The 14487-nt window shown below is 39.4% G+C and overlaps 1 protein-coding gene across 42 annotated transcripts in view; it reads left to right on the top strand.

The window, feature by feature from the left end:
• The window catches only part of NEB (nebulin), a 219199-nt gene that overhangs the window by 83672 nt on the left and 121040 nt on the right, over positions 1-14487 (top strand). For all 42 annotated transcript variants that reach the window (XM_054971307.1, XM_054971310.1, XM_054971326.1 and 39 more), the window contains 15 exons: positions 388-699; positions 1192-1395; positions 1676-1780; positions 1876-1983; positions 3139-3450; positions 4256-4459; positions 6776-6880; positions 6971-7078; positions 7704-8015; positions 8699-8902; positions 9300-9404; positions 9836-9943; positions 11388-11699; positions 12493-12696; positions 13761-13865. In XM_054971307.1, coding sequence (XP_054827282.1) covers positions 388-699; positions 1192-1395; positions 1676-1780; positions 1876-1983; positions 3139-3450; positions 4256-4459; positions 6776-6880; positions 6971-7078; positions 7704-8015; positions 8699-8902; positions 9300-9404; positions 9836-9943; positions 11388-11699; positions 12493-12696; positions 13761-13865 — 2808 coding nt within the window. The remainder of the gene's footprint in view (positions 1-387; positions 700-1191; positions 1396-1675; positions 1781-1875; positions 1984-3138; positions 3451-4255; positions 4460-6775; positions 6881-6970; positions 7079-7703; positions 8016-8698; positions 8903-9299; positions 9405-9835; positions 9944-11387; positions 11700-12492; positions 12697-13760; positions 13866-14487) is intronic.

The raw sequence follows: 14487 nt of genomic DNA, 5'->3' as shown, positions 1-14487 counted from the left end.
CAGGATCCAGTATTCCTGAAAACCCTAATATCACTCCAGATACCTGAATATATCTAAAATACCAACAAGGTATTTTTAAGGCTATATCTTTGGACCAGAAATATCTAAATGCACATGAAAGTGCATTTAGATATTTAGAAGCAGTGAAAGTGTTGAAGTAGGACTGGAGAGACCTGGGTTCAAGTCCTGCCTTAGTCCATGAACAGTGAGTAAAATATGAGCTAGATAAATAAACCCTTACTGCTGTTCCTTAGCTTGTTAAATCATTGCAAAATTATACACTTCAGCTTAGAGTTCAAATCTGCAGCAGCCATGGCACCATAGGGATGTGTTTCTGTATTCTGATTCCTGTCTTAGTTTTTTACAATAAAACTTTTTCCGTTTTAGTACAAGTACAAAGAAGGTTACCGCAAACAACAGGGGCATCACATTGGATTCCGTAACGTGCAAGATGATCCCAAGCTTGTGCATTCTATGAATGTAGCCAAGATGCAGAGTGAAAGGGAATACAAGAAAGATTTTGAGAAGTGGAAGACAAAGATTAATTTGCCTGTGGATATGCTGGCTTTCTTGATGGCAAAGAATTGTCAGAATCTGGTTAGCGATGCAGACTACAGACGGATCATTCACCAATGGACTTGTTTGCCGGACCAAACAGATGTCATTCATGCTAAGAAAGTATATGAACTACAGAGTGATGTGAGTCAGATTTATAAACTACCTTTTTCTTTTTGTTTGAAAACTGTGCTGACTGTGAAGGCAGATTAAACTTGCACCTTATCTCCTCCTTGTTTGTGTCCTTGGTTCCTCTAAATCAGTTCTTCCCATTAAGCTGCAATTTTACTTACTTCTTTTTAAACACACTTTCCCTGTGCCTACAAGCCTACAGTTTATCTTGATATTGACCTGGTCTCTTCTGCATTTGCTCTCTTTATCATCCTACCTTTCCATAGTTTTGTCTGTCCCTGTTCTGGGTCTTGTCTTGGAATGTAATGTAAGCCTTGGGGAAGGGCCTTGTTCTTGTTTTAAACTTTATCCTATGTCTATCTTAACCATAATCAAATCAAATTATAGAAAAGAGAAGTAGAAATCAGCAAATGCCAAAGGGAGTACTACAACATTACAGAGCAGAAAGTAGATTCCTCTCTCCAGGGTCCATTATAATACATAATTTGTATTCTTCCAAACCAGAATGCATATAAAGCAGATCTTCAGTGGCTTCAAGGCGTTGGATGGAATTCATATGGATCTTTAGAATCAGAAAAGAATAAGAAAGCTTCAGAGATTCTGAGTGAGAAGAAATATCGTCAACCTCCCGACACTGTTAAATTTACAAGCATTCCTGATTCAATGGAGGTGGTTTTGGCGAAAGAAAATGCAAAGCATAGAAGTGATGTAAGTTTTTTAATTCCACTCGGAAAATGGGTTGGGGCATGGATAATGTGCGCAGAAAGTGGTAATGCGGATGTGACAGATAATCAAATGATGCTCATGTAGATAAGTATTAGATGAAAGCCTATGCACTTTTATTTAAGAGTAAGTCAACCATATTGCCATATGAAAGTTATATGCAACTGTAACTCGAGGGTTTCATTCCTAAGAATACTTTCCTGGGAGTAAGCCGTGAAATTTGGTCTTGCATATGCTTATTCTCATTGATTCTCTCCCTTTCTAGAAACTTTACAGAGAAGCTTGGGACAAGGACAAGACACAGATTCACATCATGCCTGACACTCCTGAAATTGTTTTGGCCAGAGCCAACTTACTTAACACAAGTGATGTAAGTTTTATCCTGGGTTGTGTGAGTTGCATTGGATGTTTTTTTTCCCAGCTGGGCTTTCCTTGTTACTAAACTTCCTTTGTTTCTCTCAATAGAAACTCTACAAGTTAGGCTTAGAAGAACTGAAGAAGAAAGGCTACAACCTTCCTATTGATGCCATACCAATCAAAGCAGCAAAAGCATCCCGAGAGATTGCCAGTGAAGTAAGAACTATGCCCACCTCTTTTACAACAAAATGGGTTTTTAACACTATATATATATATATATATATATATATATATATATATATATATGTATATATAAAATGTGTAAAAGACAAAAAGGCTATTGCCATTTTAGTCTTTACAGTCATTATATATGTGACAGCAAGTGTGGTGTAGTGGCTAGAGTGAAGGACTAGGATCTGGGGAACCCAGATTCAGTTCCCCCCTCTGCCATGGAAGCTTGCTGGGTGACCTTGGGCCAGTCACAAAACTCTCAGTCTGACCCATCTCACTGGACTGTTGTTAGTAACAAGAGCTTCCTTTTTTGTTCAAATACTCAAACCTTGACATTGGAAGAAGGTTGAATTCTTCTTTAATATTTTGCAGTACAAGAATTAACAGTTTCCTTGCACTGACATCTATCCTACTATATAAAAGGCAAGCTGTATTGACGACAACTCACTTTTCATCCTTGTGCAGGCGCATTGCCAACGACTCTGGCCTCCAGGTTGCTGCGAAGCGCCTGCTTGCTGTCAGGAGGGGGTCCACCGAATCGACAGCCTAAGCACTCCTCCCCGCACCTCCCGTCAGCGCCCTCCTGCTCTGGCCTCCAGGCTGCTACAAAGCACCCACTTGCCACCAAGAGGAGCGCTCAGGCCATCGATTCACTGGGCCCCCATGCGACAGCAAGTGGGTGCTTTGCAGCGACCACCAGATCAGAGCAAGAGGGTGCTGAAGGGAAGAAGAGAAGAATACAAATATAAAAAACATGAAAAATAAAAAGATTATCAACAACAGTTTTCTAGAGCCCGTTGCATTTTTTCACACAACGGGCTTTGTTGCTAGTAGAGTAAAACTTTAATCCCATGAATTCTTAAATGAGTATTGGCTGTACTCATCTGATTGAGCAGAAAGAGCTGATTATATAAATTAGGATATCTTGTACAAAATAAATCCTTGTTAAGTGCTTTCTAAAGGGCTTTGCATTGTATAGCATTATCATAATGACAGGGCAAAGCACTGATACCATAGTTGCCAAAGGACTGTGCGCCTGGCATACCAGTGGCATGAATGGTAGGCAACAATGTTTTTTAACAATTTAGTCTTTCTTAGTGATATGAGAAATGAGTGAAAAGTAACTTTTCTTTTCTACAGTACAAATACAAAGATGGATATCGCAAGCAGCTTGGCCACCATATTGGAGCTCGCAGCATACAAGATGACCCGAAACTTGTGCACTCTATGAATGTAGCCAAGATGCAGAGTGAGAGGGAATACAAGAAGGATTTTGAGAAATGGAAGACCAAGTACAACACTCCTGTGGACATGCTTGGGATCTTGCTGGCTAAGAATTGTCAGAAATTGGTCACTGATATTGACTACCGCAATTACTTGCACCAATGGACTTGTCTTCCAGACCAGAATGATGTTGTGCATGCCAGGAAAACGTACGATCTTCAAAGTGATGTAAGTATCTTGCTAAAGAGAATTTGTGAAAACTTTACAATATTTTCAGCTCCGATTTCTAATTTTCCTAGGATGGTATTGTAGCTTGAAATAATTTGATGAATTCTAGATAAAGCAAAATTATAACTTCGTATTCAGAAGATCCTGAACAGCCTAAATTCATCAACTACAGGTCATTCAGTTGATTTAAATAGGTTGTGTTTTCTTTAAACTTATAAGGGATTTCTTATTCAGAAATGCTCACATGTGGTCTTCTCTCTTGAAGTTATTGGGAAGTCAGTACATATATATAGGAGCACTCTGTGTCTGATAGGATCTTGTGTGGGCATCAACATAAACTGAGGTGGGGCAACTGCTGTGACCTAGGTCTTCCAGTGGGGGCTGCTGCTGCATTCTCCAATTTGTGCAGTATTTCTCCCTTGTGACTCCTTCTACCATCCAAGCTTCAAACCACGTACATTGCCCATCACTATCGGGAAGGCAGCACAAGCAGTGGGAGTACTGGAAGAGAAGGACATACAGGCAGGTTGTCACATGGGTGAGGAGAGAAAGAAAGGTTTCTGTAAGTGCCCATACTACTGCTACTGCAGATGCACATTATGACATTTTTGGTTATATAGGCAGCATGTATGACAGTCCTTTAAGTCCTGGCATCAGTTATGTTTGTTAATCTTTGCTGTTGTTAATTGTTGGGACTACAATAGTCGTTTAACTAGATATGGGTTGTAGTTGTGAGGGCAAAAATTTTCACTTCCACTGGAAAGAAATACTTTATTATCTGCTCTTTTTTATTTTTCTTTTACAGAATGTGTACAAAGCAGATCTTGAGTGGCTAAAAGGCATAGGTTGGTCTCCAAGTGGTTCCCTAGAAGATGAGAAGAATAAAAGAGCCTCCCAGATCTTGAGCGACTACGCATACAGGCAGCATCCTGACACACTCAAATTTACAAGTCCTATCGATTCCATGCCTATGGCTTTGGCAAAGCATAACTCTGAAATTATGAACCATGTGAGTTGTATTCATTCATGTTCCGTTGCTTAAAAAACCCAACAGCTTCCTGAAATCAAGCCCATTGATTACATATTTAAATTGTTTTCTTTACGGCTCAAAAATAATTTATAAAACTGTTTTATTTTAAAATTTGAGGATTATAAGTACAAACGTCTTTTTTTAAAGCTCTGGAAAGCGCTGGAAAGCTTGGCATAATTTCCAATATTTTAGTGTAGGGGCTTTAAAACCAACTATAAAAATATCAATATATCTAATTCTCAACATAGGCTAAATCTGTAGGTACTTAAATCTGGAGACTCGAGCCATGAAAAGACAAGACATGATCTTTCTACAATCCTGAAAAAAGCCAATGTTACAGAAAAATCTGAAATCTAAAAAAACAAAAAAACAAAACAAAAAAAATAACATCCTCTAAACCCAAACCAACCAACCACTGGGGGTTAACTGCCTCCAATGATAGAAGCAGCACTTGAAGCTTTAAGAAATAAATTCTTTCTGTTGCCATTGTTAAGCAACCATAACAGTATTACCATCTCAGTTTCTGTCAGTAAAAGGCAGCTGGAGGGGACTGGCCCTTTCCAGGGTTTTTTGGCCTTTGAGGGAGGCCTTAGCAGGGACAGGCCTAACAGTACCATCCCCCAGGCAACTTGCTACCACACAATTTACATGACTCTTCCAGGCTCAGCTGCTTGGTACTGTTCAACAGGAGCCACCTCACAGTAGCCAATGTGGTGTGATGGTTAGAGTTTCAGACTAGGAGACCCAGATTTGAATCCCCACCCTGCCATGGAAGCTCATTGGGTGACTTTGGGCCAATCACATGTTCTTAGCCTTACCCACCTCACAGGGTTGTTGTAAGGATAACGCTGAAGAGAGGAGAATGAGGTTAGCTGCTTTGGGTTCCCGTTGTGGAGAAAGGCAGGACATAAAATGAAGTAAATAAATATCAATATATCCAAAGATGGGGGTGGGGCAGATAAATGGTGGGTGGGTGGGTGGGTGGGAAGGGCAGAAGGAAGCAAGGAAATGTTGCCAAGCAGAGGGAAAGAGGAAATAGTGTGAGGAAGGGGTACAGGGAAAAGAAAGGTGCCCCCTGCAAGTTCTTATGGGTTTCTTACCACACAACTGGGCCTGATGGCTGGCACCACACAACTCGGCCATAGTTTTCCTGTGTAGGGCCTGCTAGGTGGAGGGAAGGAGGGAAAGCTGAAGATGGGAGCAGATAAAAGGAGGTACACTTGTTGGTGAGGAGAAAGGGGGAGAGGCTATAGGGTTTTCAGGGAGGGAAAATGAGGGGAAGGGGAATGTCACTCCTCTTGTTACTTTCCTAAAGAATTACGTAATCTTGAATTCAGTTGCCCATTTTTTTCTTTCTAAAGGCTTAATGTTTTTGAAGCTTATTTTTATTGATTTTGATTATACTGATCTTCACATATGCAAAACAATTTTAAAGTTTTCAAGTAGTTCTCTACCTACAATTTTCATTTGTATTAAGTAAACTGGCTCTCCTTAAATGATCATAATTTTTTGTAAGTACAATTGTCATGTACTTACTATCAAAAAATCAACAAGAATTTCTGGGGGCCAAAGGGCTTTTTGTGCAGGTTGAAAGAATTCTACTTGTGGAAGGGGAGCCCTTAATATCTGTTAACTCCTTGTTGTCAGCTGCAGTCCCTCCACCACATTCTACTTCCCTGGAGAAATAGTTCTTTGGGGGTACAAAGAACTGCTGGTTTGACATCAAAAACTAATGTAATAAGAGATACGGAATAGTCCCATTTGAGAAGGAGGACCTTTTCCCACATTCTGTATTACATTTGCATATATATCCCATCTTTGAGAAGCATATGGCAGGATATATGGGATTTTTCCTTTATTATTCTTCAGTCTTATCAGGTTGAGAAAAAACAAGAGATTGGTTAGAGAATCCAGAGAGATTTGCTGGAGATTGGATGTGAATCCAGAACTTTCGTTTTCAAAGCTAACACTCAACTCACTTGACCAAATTTATTCTCACTGGTAAATGTACTTGAGTTGCTCTTTTCTAGATTTTGGCCAGTGACCTGTATAGTTAACACTGCTTAATGTTACCTGTATTAAATAATTAAGGAACTTCATGTAGTTATTTTCCTTCTTTTTACCAATGAGGAAGGTTCTGGATATCCCAACATCCCTGGAACAGACTCAAACATGCAACATGTTTTTAGAACAGTGGATGTTGTTCATGTTGGTTCAGATATCACAATACATTACATTTTTGATGCTGCTGCTGCCTGCATTAAATAACATATTGGTTATTTTATTATTTTTAAGCGCATGTATGTTGAAGCCTGGAATAAGGATAAAACCAGCATCCACATTATGCCAGATACTCCTGAAATTCTACTGTCACAGCAGAACAAAATCAACTTCAGTGATGTAAGTGAATTTATTTATAACCTGTGGCAGAAAACAAAATTAAGATTTTATCTCCTTAAATATTAAATGAATGGGTTATCATTCTTTTAGAAACTGTACAAACTTTCATTGGAGGAGGCCAGGCAGAAGGGCTATGATCTTCGTGTGGATGCAATCCCAATCAAGGCGGCCAAAGCTTCCAGAGATATTGCGAGTGAGGTAAGCTATTCTGGTTGTGTATCTTTAAACTCTGTCATGTGACAAGGAACACGGCTTTCAAAGTCCCTAGCACTATGATGTAAAAGCCTAAACTTTTCTATGGTGAATTGTGATGGCCTATGGCTATAGACAATAAACTCTTTTGATTGATTGATTGATTGATTGATTGAGTGAGTGATTGAGTGATTGATTGATTAAACTTTTCTATGGCTCATTTGCAACATGACTAGACTTTTTTTTGAGGGTTTGTTTCAATGATGATACAAAAGCTATGATGGTTGAATGTGATAGAGAAATCAACCTTTGCTATCGGGAAAAAAGCTTAAGGGGTTTAATTGTAAGTTTCATTTTCCTTTTGCCAGATTTTCAGAGCAAAGCTGGAAAGAGGCAACAATCTGTAGGAACTGAGAATCATTATCACTGATATTGCATGAACTTTAAGTATTCACTTCTGTGCTAAAGGTGTTTCTTAAGCTTTAGGGATCACTTATCTATATGCTCTAAATGGATAACGTAGGCAGATTAAGTGGATAATATTATTTTGTCTGATCAGGTACTTTCTGAAAGTTAATCTCTTTGTAAATAAAATGTTATCTTTAAAACCAATCATTATTCTTGCCAACAGTACAAATATAAGGAAGGCTATCGTAAGCAACTTGGCCACCATGTTGGAGCTCGCAGCATACAAGATGACCCTAAACTTGTGCATTCGATGAATGTAGCCAAGATGCAAAGTGAGAGGGAATACAAGAAGGATTTTGAGAAATGGAAGACCAAGTATACCAGTCCTGTGGACATGCTCGGTGTCTTATTGGCTAAGAACTGTCAGAAACTAGTTAGCGATGTTGATTATCGCAATTACCTGCACCAGTGGACATGCCTTCCAGACCAAAATGATGTCATCCACGCTAGGAAAGCTTATGACCTTCAGAGTGATGTGAGTACTAGTGATCAGGTTCAACCTCATTGAATACAGCTTTGCTTTGAGAGGTGCAGGATTTGGTCTATCAGTATGCCTGTTTTCCTTTAGTTTGAAAATGTTTCGAAGAAGGTAAAAGGGGGTCTCATAATGCAGCTTTCCTTTTTAAAGTGAAGTTGGAGGACTGACAGGAAAGAATACTAAATATAGTCACTGAATTTATGAATTATGCCAGTTTATTCCATTCTATTTTCCTAGGCCTACAATAATCATTTCACAATTCATGAACTTGTTTTGATGAGTGCCAGTTCTCTTGGGCCCACTAATATGAATCTTATAGTTTATTTTATGTGATGTTTCAGAGGTCACTAGGGTGAGGCCAGTGAGAGTGTAGGAATTTTCTTTGATTGGATACAGATTTCATTTGGTTGAAAGATGATGCCAGGTCAGCCAGCTTGATCACAGGCAGTAAAAAAAGAAACAAATCTGTAACCCACAATTTATTTTCATTCAAGTAGCTTCACTAAAGTCACTGTTCTAGAGCATGTGGGTTGTAGAATGTGACTGAGGAATTCTCCCCAACATAAAGCAAAGCCATACTGGCATAATAAAAGAGAAGTTTATTGCAGATTTAGGATGAGTTATTTTGATATGTTTGTCTATAAAAGTCAACTGAAGAGTTTTTATATGCCTGTAAACAGAATAACTACAAACAAGACCTTCAGTGGTTGAAAGGCATTGGCTGGGTCCCCATTGGCTCACTGGATGTTGAAAAAGTCAGGAAGGCTGGAGAGATCCTAAGTGAAAAGAAATATCGTCAGCCCCCAGATACATTCAAATTTACCAGTGTGACGGATTCTCTAGAAATACTCTTGGCGAAACATAATGCGGAAACAATGAATAAGGTAAGCACTGGTAAAATGCACTGATTAACATCACAGATCTATACTGCAACACTCACTGAACAGGTTGTAGCATTGTGCTAAGGAAGTGTATTGGTTCCACCAAATGGTTCCACCATTGTTTTGGGTCAGGCCATAATATGCACCAGTTTAATCTATGGTGCTATGCCAGGGATGTATGAAGTTCTTTGTCAGGTAGTGAGCCATAACAAATGTAAATAGTTTGTGAGCTCTATTAATGTTGTCTGCCTATATCTTTGTCCTCTACATGTGTGACAACAAGATGTGGCATGCTAACAGTGCTAAGTTGGAACACTAATCTTAAAACAATGTTTCTCCTAGAGGGTGATAAGGGAGGGAGTTTACATTTTAAAAAAATAAACATATATTCTTTTTGCAGCGATTATACACTGAAGCCTGGGATAAAGACAAGATTCAAATCCACATAATGCCTGACACCCCTGAAATCACTTTGGCCAGGGAAAATAAGATCAACTATAGTGACGTGAGTTTGATATAAAATGTGTTGAAGATTTAAATTTTATTGTATGGTCATTCTGTGTGAAGATGATGATTTGTAGAAGACTTGTGGTGCAATCCTAAACAGAGATATACCCATCTATGTCAAGTGGTTTAGAAGGGTGTAACTATTCTTTGGATTTCTCTTCTAATCCTAGATACATGTTAAGTAGTTTGGGGCTATCATTATAATTATTAGAAACTAGTTATTATTATTAAGTATTATTTATGCCTGAATCATATTATAATTTCATTATTATTATGGGGGGTAAGAAAGAGCCCCGTGGTGCAGAGTGGTAAGCTGCAGTACTGCAGCCCAAGCTCTGCTCATGCAAAGAAAGGCCTTATGTAATCTTTAATCACATTTGTCTATGATAATGATGGAAGCTTTCCATTTTCTTTTCTTTTTTTAAAAAGAGCTTATATAAACGTTCACTGGAAGAAGCAAGGAAGAAGGGCTATGATTTGCGAATTGATGCCATTCCCATCCAAGCTGCCAAGGCATCAAGAAATATCGCTAGTGATGTGAGTAGCTATTTTATTGAGTTTAAGATGACTAGAAAAGTTCCAGCTAACATCTGGAACCTAATGATATTCCAATTACTGTAAACCCCTCTAAATTCAGTAGGACTTACGTGTAGGACTTACTTCTAGTAGGACTTACTTGTTCTGGTTGTAGCCATGCAAGTCGAGCCTATGTACGGTAACTCAGAAATAAGTCCTGTTGAAATCAATGATTCCCATATATATTTAGTCAAAAACAAGGCTCATAGATATTAGGCTGATATTTAGATACAACCGAACATACTCAGGAACTCCAAAAAGGCCTCCTTTGTACTGTCAGAGCACACTAAGAATACAGGACAGAGCAATTTATTCTTTTTTCAACATAACTAATAGGGATGTGTTGAGGAACTTTTTAATTACAATAGCAGCTTTCTGTTCACATTTCAAATAGAGCATTATTCCATTGTTTCCTCTGTCTCTGTATTCAAACTATAAAGTGGGTGAATTATTAGTTCTGAAGAAGTTAAAGCCAAAGTCTGGGGGTGGGGGGAGTCATTAGAGATCCTACGTTTAGAATAGACTATTTCGTTATTTGCATTATTGCTGCTGAACATGTGGATTGTCATAACTTGTATAAAGTTCCATGTGATAAACACATGGAATTCGTTGCCACAGGAGGTGGTGGCAGCTACAAGCATTGCCAGCTTCAAGAGGGGACTGGACAAATATATGGAGCAGAGGTCCATCAGTGGCTATTAGCCACAGGAGATAGATGGTATTCTCTTTGTGGGGAGGTGGTGCTCTGTTGTCTTGATGCTGGAAGGAAGGCAGTGGGAGGGCTTCTGGTGTCCTGGCCTCACTGACAGTCCTTTAGATGGCACTGGATTTCTAGCCACTGTGTGTGACAGAATGTTGGACTGGATGGGCCACTGGCCTGATCCAACATGGCTTTGCTTATGTTCTTACGTTCTTATGTATATTTTAGTTTCTTTACTATAAACAAAAGAGAGTTCTCGAGAATGCCTCAGAGCCATTTTGTATTAATGAAGAAGTTCATCCAGATTTTAATCTAAAGTCTTAAGTAGCCTGTATGCTTCATGACTCAGAGAAAGCACTACTCAGTGGCTGAACAAATTTCTCATTTGGTTATCAGGCAGATGTTTGACTAGCTGGTAATGGGAATTTCGTGAAATCCCAGGATGTCTCTTCTCAGGGCTATTTTGTTGCAGTACTTAGAATACCAGCACTTTTTGGGGAGTCCTCCAAAGTCCTGTGGGGAGAATTGGTGGGAATCAGTGCAAACTTATATGGGCGTGTCAGTACCTTTTTCTTTTTACGAAATAAGCCTACTTTTATCTTAATACTTTTTCTTAGTTTTACTTTAGCTAGTTCTGTTTCTGGAAAACAAAACAGGTGTTTTTTCTTAGTAGTACATGCTTTTTTTGTTGTTTTATGATCACAGTACAAATACAAAGAAGGTTATCGCAAGCAGCTTGGTCACCATGTGGGAGCTCGTAGCGTACAAGATGACCCTAAAATTGTGCATTCGATGAATGTAGCCAAGATGCAGAGTGAGAGGGAATACAAGAAGGATTTTGAGAAATGGAAGACCAAGTACAGCACTCCTGTGGATATGCTGGGCATCTTATTGGCAAAGAACTGTCAGAAACTGGTCAGTGATGTTGACTACCGCAATTACCTGCACCAGTGGACTTGCCTGCCTGACCAGAATGATGTCATCCAAGCAAGAAAGGCCTATGATCTGCAGAGTGATGTGAGTAACATTTATATTAGTTAAACCTAAATATACTTGGGGGTAAGTCCTGTTTGTTAATTCATATGTCTGCCCATTCACATATATAGCAGGTATGAGTGGGTCATTCCAGTTTGAACGTGAAAACTGTTAAGCGATTGATGGTGGAATCTGTACAAGTTATCTGAGGCAAGCTCTGAATTTTGTCATCTTAGTGAAAGTCTAGCTTTTCATGTTTTAAGAAAAGCAGTAAAAGTAGAAATGTGACACTTGAACATAAGCTGTAGCTCAATGGTATCCATCCCAAACCATTTTTCATTTCCAGACCTCCAGTCTGGGCTGTAAAATGTAATCAAATCAGGTGAGTGATTGTGTGTAGTGTGCTGTTTCATAACAGGGCACCTACCCATATCTGATAGTATGGCCAGGTTTTCCAGACTGAAGGTGTGTGGTGTAGTAGTTAGAGTATCAGACTAGGATCTGAGAGTCTTGGGTTCAAATCCCCACTGTGCCATGAAAGCTAACTGGATTGTGACCTTGGGCCCGTAAAAAATGGCCTCTGGTTTTTAAAAACATTTTCTTCCCTAAACAGAAACTTCTCTCTCACTTAGCACGTTGTAAACTATCTTACGATATGGCAAGGAGGTGCTAGTATGTGACCAAAAGAAGTCACAAGCCCTTCCTGAGTGTGCTTTAGGGAAGACTATTACCTCTTCCCCCCTCCCCAAACCACATTGTGTAACTTAAATTATTCTTGTTCTTTTTGTGTTATGAATGTTAAGTAACTGGCTTCCTTTGTATTTCTTGTGTACAGAATAACTATAAGCTAGACCTTCAGTGGATGAAGGGCATTGGCTGGGTCCCTATTGGTTCATTTGACATCGAGAAAGCCAAGAGGGCTGCGGAGATCCTCAGTGAAAAGAATTATCGTCAGCCGCCAGACACATTCAAATTTACTAGTGTGACAGATTCTTTGGAAATGACCTTGGCCAAGCATAATGCAGAAACAATGAATAAGGTGAGTCTGATCTGTGCAAACGATAGGCCAATTTTGTAGTATAAGACACTGAAGGGAAATATACTGCGATTCAAAGTCATGCAAGCTGGGAGGAATCGCCGAGGGGTATGGGGGAATAAATGATTTTGAAAACCCCTCCTATATCTCCCCAATCAGGATTGTATGACCTCTTTGACTAAGGTGCATGCGCACACATACACACCACAAAACTTATTGATTGGTTAATTTGTATCCCATATTTCTCCCCAATGGGGACCTAAAACAGCTTACACAATACACTCACAAACACAATCCAATAAAAATACACAAGAGGTGCAGAGGGAGGGTGAGAGGGAATCTTCTAAGTATAGACAAAATCTTCTGTCTCGACTGATTTTCCACCCAGATCTAGACTGTGACCCTCAGGCTAAGAGGCAAAGGACAAAAGCTAAATGTGTTTCTGTTGGGTTTCTGAATTGACATAATCAAACAGGGATGTGAATTTTTTAGCAAAGTAAGCAAAGTAGTTTTGATGCCTGTACATCAGACAGTAGAGGCTAGAGTGACGGATTAGGATCTGGGTGACTCAGGTTTAATTCCTCACTCTACCAAGGAAGCTTGCTGGATAACCTTGGTTGTCACACCCATTCAGCCTAAATTACCTCACAGGGTTGCTGTGATGAAAAAATGAAGGAGAGGAGAATAATGAAAGCCACTTAGGGTCTCTATTGCAAAGAAATGTGAGGTATAAATGAAGTAAAACAAAAGCCAAGCATTCCTCATGCTCTTTTATTTCATGTAGTTTTAATTTTATCAGTTATTGCAAACTTCATGAAGGATAAGAACCTGGACCCTTTTGGGTAAGCTGTACTTAAAAGCTGAACAAATGAATAAGATGAGTGGAATGGATCTTTCCCTCATAAAACAATAAAGGCTGAAATGAACTAAACATAACTGATAAAGTAATTAAGATCTCTCAAGAAAAAGCCATTTTCATTTGATTTAATGGAAGGTTCTCTCAGTAACAATGCTGCTGGATAATTATTCCTATAATAGCTATTTCTTACTCTTATGTTTTTCCCCAGCGCTTATATACTGAAGCTTGGGAAAATGACAAAAAAACAATTCACGTGATGCCTGATACCCCTGAAATCATGCTTGCGAAATTCAATAAACAAAACTACAGTGAGGTGAGTACAAAGATGAACAAAGTTGGTATCCCATGTATACCAGCAGAGACGGCTGCTTCTAATAATCCCAAGCACTGCTAGTAGTTGCACGGCCTACAGGACATGCAACCACCACCTGCCAAGCATTGATGCAAGAGGGAACACGTCATACTGGTACTCCAATGGTTAGACAGGTGACCTAAAGGTTTCCAGACATATTTCAAGGTGCAGTCTGATTACCATCATTTATGAGTTACGCAGTGCCACCAATGTGCATGGAGCTTTACAGGCTACAAGAGGACCCCACATAGGAGAGATTACAATGAGAAAGGAGGGGCGGGGAGGCGGGAATATCAAAGAGAAGAAATTACATTCAGTTGCACATGTTTAGGCTTCGTTTTAAGCAGCTATGGCTGTAATCCTTGTCTGGGTGTAAGCCCCATTGCATAACAGAACTTGCTGAATAGACTTCCATAGGATTGGTCCCTGTGTCAAAAGTTCACAGAAAAATGTGTTTTAAGGAGGGATCTGAAGGAAGTGTGAGAGGTGGCTTCATGCAGGTATTCTGTGAAGTGGTTTTAGGCAGCAAGGGAGAAAAGGGAGCTGGATACATTTTCTTTTGCTCAGGGTGGTAGTGCTAGAA

This window comes from Eublepharis macularius, chromosome 2 (assembly GCF_028583425.1).
Source record: "Eublepharis macularius isolate TG4126 chromosome 2, MPM_Emac_v1.0, whole genome shotgun sequence".
Lineage (NCBI taxonomy): Eukaryota > Metazoa > Chordata > Lepidosauria > Squamata > Eublepharidae > Eublepharis > Eublepharis macularius.
Note: the sequence above shows the minus strand (reverse complement) of the source record. Positions and strands in the feature narration are given on the sequence as shown.